The sequence below is a fragment of the Raphanus sativus genome, chromosome 8 (assembly GCF_000801105.2).
Source record: "Raphanus sativus cultivar WK10039 chromosome 8, ASM80110v3, whole genome shotgun sequence".
Taxonomy (NCBI): Eukaryota; Viridiplantae; Streptophyta; class Magnoliopsida; order Brassicales; family Brassicaceae; genus Raphanus; species Raphanus sativus.
The window spans coordinates 4,282,339-4,286,924 of NC_079518.1; the positions used below are offsets into that span (position 1 = coordinate 4,282,339).

Here is a 4,586-nt window from a genome sequence, read left to right on the forward strand (position 1 = left end):
ATAAGTATATTGTTTGGAAACATGGATAGTAGTATAAAAAAGGAACATAAAGTGATTTAATGTATGTTTAACTATAAAGTATAAATGTGTATTTAATTTAAAAACTTACAAAATAAATGTTAGGTCCAACAGAATGTTTATGTTTTAATAAGATAGATAAAAATGGCAACAAAAGAAGAGCCTAAGCCTTTTTTGTTTTGAGCAAAAGAGCCTAAGCCTTTTGTGAACCACTCAACTCAAATATGGCTGCACCTGATTATACTGTTTCCATCAAAAGCGATGTTTATATTCCATCATCTACTGGAAACATGGCGAGAGTTGTTGAAGGGCATGGCCGGTATCTTGGTCACCAGAGAACCATCTCTCCGGACAGGTGAAAAATGTGTTTTTGTTTGTTTGTATCTTGGTCACCAGAGGGTCTCTGCCAGAAATTCCAGCAGAGTGAGACGATGTGACATGACATTGTAGATTGCACAGGCCTTGTGGGGTATGTTCCTATGCTTATTGTCACTGGGGACAAGTTTGATGATGGCTATAGGCATATAATTATGTAACTGTTAGAGAGCATTATATAATGAAAATTACTTCTGATGACTGAATCAGATGTAATCAAACAGTTATGGTAACGATTTGATATATCACTTTCTTACAACATGATTCCACTATCTTTCACCATCCGTTATCTCCATATAATAAAGGAAGTATTGCCCAAATAAATACGAGATAAAACATCATTCCAATGTTTCTTTAGATTAGAATACTAATTACGTATGAACCATTAAAAAATATGTATCCGGTACTAAAAAAATGAAGCTCGCCGTGGCAAAGCATATTGATCAGGAAGAAAAACATATCAGAAGAACTGGATGATCCTCAAAACTTGAGTTGATCATAAAAAATAAAAAATAAAAAATAAAAAATAAAAAATTTGAGATAATAAAAAAATTGTTGAATTCTCACATTTTATTAAATTCTGCAGACAGCAAAAGAGGACGATGGGATAGGCTTATTCATCAAGCGGGAGTTGTCTTAAAGAGGACCAGGGAAAGTTCCATTCTCTCTTTGCTCGTTCCACCTATCAACCTACAAGTACAAACACACACAAGAAGATAGTTTTAATGACACCTTGTAAAAATCTCACGATAGTCAAGGAGGTGAAGGAAACTTAGTATATATATATATACCCATTCGCTGGGGCAAAGAGATCGATAAAATTTTGCAAACTTATCGCATTCTGGAGCATCGTCACCCTTAGCAGCTACACATCTGGGAGATTTGAAAATCAATCACACAAAGACTTAGAGATAAGGAGGGACTGATTCAGTTTAGGAAAATTTACAGAAGAACATCGTTATTATTATTTTTTTCACCTGTGATACTCAATGTAACGTGTGAAACAATGCCTCGTTTGGTTTGTGGTCGGGAAACGGAAATCAGCAGGAGCTGTCTTAAGCTGCAAAGACACACAAAAAAAAACACAACATGAGCCAAGTCAATCAATCAATCAAATAACAAGGGCATCAAAGTTAGTCTCTCTATATTACCGTGATCTCATCAGGAGTCTCCTCACTAGTGTTTTTGTCACTAGGATCCTCTTTAACTTGCTTCACTTCATTCTCCAAATGATATTGCTTGCCATATATAAAAATCAATTGTTAGACCAATCTTTTAAGATAAATTAAATCCTTTTTTAACATCAACATGTCATATTATTAATGTGATGAAATTACATAGTCATTATGTATCATAGTAGTGACAAAATTAAAAATCCTTTTTTATGTAATGAATAGAGAAAGGAATCTAATTTCCGCTCGTTCTCCAAATGATAAATCATCAAAAATCGAAATGAATCAGATCTAACAAAGAGAGAAACACACAAGCGAAGAATCAGCTGATTATTCGGATGAAAACGAAAAACTGAAAATGTAGGTGAAGAATAATACCTCAGAGAGAGACGGAGTTTTAGCAGATACAGCTTCCGCCATTTGGACCAGAGAGCGACGAGGATCGGAGGAGAAGACAGAGAATCTTCAGGTGGTGATAAACACAACACTCGAGAGCTAATTGTTATGTTTACGTTCTCATCATGATCGACCTCTATCTGGTCTAGTTCTTTCCTACTTACATACGAAACGACGGTGTTTTGTTTTTGCATAAACTGGGCCTGGATTTTCTGAGTCTTCTTTAGGCCCAATATATTTTATCTGTTACTTATTCTTTTTTTTTTGAATTATTTTTTTCTATATATATACCAAATATTTAAAGCAATACAAGCAGCAAATTCTCAACAAAGGAAATGACATTTGATAAATTTGAAATTTTGAATACAGTATTTTGTTCCCAACAACAATCAGCTCAAATTATGATTGGAACACAATTACTTATCCATCCATAGGACACAACGGATAGTCTCTCCCTTCACCAATAAGTCCAGAGCCTTGTTAATTTCCTCAAAGCTTAACTCGTGTGTAATAAAACCGTCCAGATTAAGTTCCTGCAGTTTAAGAAATTATAATAATATAAAATAACATCACCAACATTGTTAGCATAATCTGGTTTTGGAAAAATAAATAGGTACTATAACTTCTTATTTTGTAAATAGAGTCATTTTTATTACCCTTTTCAGATAACTATCCACCAGAACTGGAATATCAAGTTTAGGTTTCAGACCACCAAATAAAGTTCCGCATACAGTTCTGCCTCTGAGAAGATCATGACTACCCAAGCTTATTGGCAACATCTGTTTTTCCATCCCCAAAATTACCGTTTTACCCGATCCCTAAAAAGAATCAATAGAAAACCGGATTACGGTTTAGCATGGAGTGATGGTAAACCAAACAGAAACCGTCAAACCGGTAAAAACGTACCGTGCGTGTGCTATTGAAAGCCTCTTCCATCAAGGAAGTTAAACCAATGCATTCAAAACTATAGTCAACTCCTCCTTCGGTCATTTCTTTAATAACCTTTTCCCATAATTACAAAAAAAAACGTAAAATTAATTTCTATAAAAAACGAAAACTTTATAGAAAAAGGTGTAAATCGACAAACTTGGCTAATTTTTTTTTCTTCAGATAAAGCAGGGTTGACGAAGTCCGTGATACCAAATCGTTTACCTACTCAACGATAGTGGTTGTTGTACATGTGTTTTATATGATAAAAATATAACATAAAGCCATGAACGTATAAATAATAGACCAACCATACCTATTTCAAATTTGTCCGGATTGAGATCTACACCGATGATCTTGGCAGCTCCACGTAGCCTGGCCCCTTCTGCAACCTTTTTTACCAAATTATTTTTTATTTAGTATTTTCAATCATAGAAGACTATATATTCGCAAATAAACTACTAATAGTTCATTTTTATTTAGTCTATGCAATCATAGAACACTATGATTCGCAAATAAACTACTACTAATCGTTCATGTTGTAGCTTATGTTTTTATACAGACAAAAGTTGTACCGCAAGTCCAACAGCCCCAAGGCCAAAGATAGCGACGGTGGAACCTTCCTCCACGTTAGCCACCTTCCATGCAGCTCCAACTCCTGTTTCCACGTGACGCACCATCAATCCATTATATATCCAACTTCTAATTTAATTTATAGTTATCCAACCCTTAATTTCTACTTCCGTTAACGTTTTATACTCGAATAAAATTCTAATATCACAATCAAACCCTAACACGAATATGAAAGGAAGATGGTAGTTTTTACCAGTGGAGACGCAGCAGCTGAGCAAGGCGGCTTTATCAACGGGGATCTCAGGGGAGATTTTGACGAGATGTGCGATGTCAACTACAGTGTATTCAGAAAAACTCGAGACGAAGAAAAAATGGTAAATATCTTCTCCCGAGGAATCTTTAAACCTGGAAGCCATTCCATATCGCCTCGTGTTTGACACAAAATCATCGCAAAACCTGGAGCACCAGTTGCTCTTTGGGGATTTGCAGTCTCTACATTCCTCACAATGAGGGTGAAACACTGGTACAACAACATCTCCTTGATTGAATCCATCCACAAGCTCTCCAATGCTCTCCACAACACTAGATTAAAATCCCAATTAAGAAAAAAAAACAAAATCAAGTACGCTATACTAAATGCAAATTCTTGATGGAAAGTGAGTGATATTAATCCATTTTTTAAAGTATATGAAGAATTAATCACACCCGACTGCTTCGTGTCCTAGAATCCTAGGAAACCTTGCAAGAGGTCCCTGGATACAAAAAAGTCAACGGGTAATGAAATATAGTCTGCGTTTACTTTCCTATGCAAACATATGGGTTATATAAACTTACCGAGTCTAGTTTCCAGAAAGCAACATCAGTATGACAAAGAGAAGTGCATAAGATCTTAATTCGAACTTCGTAAGCTTGAGGTGGATCAACTTGGATCTCCTCTATGACCAAAGCTTCTCCTGCTTTTCTACATAATGCCGCTTTGCATCTTATCGGTTTTCCTTCGTGGATGGAGATTGAAAATGTCTTTTCCATGGCGAATGACGGATTATGATCGTGATGATGAACAAACGATTGAGTTGAAATGAGAGAAAGAGAAAGAGAGAGAGAGAGAGAGAGAGAGAGAGAGAG

General features: G+C 35.6%; 2 protein-coding genes across 2 annotated transcripts; both read right to left on the reverse strand.

Annotated features, from left to right (window-relative positions):
• Positions 1-778: 778 nt before the first annotated feature.
• On the reverse strand, positions 779-2,081 carry LOC108821538 (cytochrome c oxidase subunit 6b-3-like). Its single transcript, XM_018594545.2, has 5 exons — positions 1,944-2,081; positions 1,545-1,631; positions 1,371-1,453; positions 1,185-1,266; positions 779-1,083 (listed from the first exon to the last, which is right to left on the reverse strand). Exons 1-5 carry the CDS (start codon positions 1,983-1,985, stop codon positions 1,030-1,032), a joined length of 348 nt encoding a protein of 115 aa, XP_018450047.1. The 5' UTR covers positions 1,986-2,081; the 3' UTR covers positions 779-1,029.
• Positions 2,082-2,281: 200 nt separating this feature from the next.
• On the reverse strand, positions 2,282-4,568 carry LOC108819737 (alcohol dehydrogenase-like 5). The gene is made up of 9 exons (XM_056992714.1): positions 4,296-4,568; positions 4,167-4,213; positions 3,715-4,043; positions 3,464-3,546; positions 3,205-3,280; positions 3,049-3,113; positions 2,868-2,963; positions 2,618-2,779; positions 2,282-2,494 (listed from the first exon to the last, which is right to left on the reverse strand). Exons 1-9 carry the CDS (start codon positions 4,488-4,490, stop codon positions 2,378-2,380), a joined length of 1,170 nt encoding a protein of 389 aa, XP_056848694.1. The 5' UTR covers positions 4,491-4,568; the 3' UTR covers positions 2,282-2,377.
• Between the last annotated feature and the right edge of the window lie 18 nt (positions 4,569-4,586).

What these genes read in the sequence shown, in the direction of transcription:
- LOC108821538 (XM_018594545.2), bottom strand. Translation starts at nt 1,985, where the DNA reads ATGGCGGAAGCTGTATCTGCTAAAACTCCGTCTCTCTCTGAG. An exon ending in AAACTCCGTCTCTCTCTGAG is followed by an intron (nt 1,632 to 1,943) that starts GTATTATTCTTC and finishes ATATATGGCAAG; the next exon opens with CAATATCATTTGGAGAATGA. An exon ending in CGTTACATTGAGTATCACAG is followed by an intron (nt 1,267 to 1,370) that starts GTGAAAAAAATA and finishes CAAATCTCCCAG; the next exon opens with ATGTGTAGCTGCTAAGGGTG.
- LOC108819737 (XM_056992714.1), bottom strand. Translation starts at nt 4,490, where the DNA reads ATGGAAAAGACATTTTCAATCTCCATCCACGAAGGAAAACCGATAAGA. An exon ending in TCCGGACAAATTTGAAATAG is followed by an intron (nt 3,114 to 3,204) that starts GTATGGTTGGTC and finishes ATCGTTGAGTAG; the next exon opens with GTAAACGATTTGGTATCACG. An exon ending in TGGATAGTTATCTGAAAAGG is followed by an intron (nt 2,495 to 2,617) that starts GTAATAAAAATG and finishes CTTAAACTGCAG; the next exon opens with GAACTTAATCTGGACGGTTT.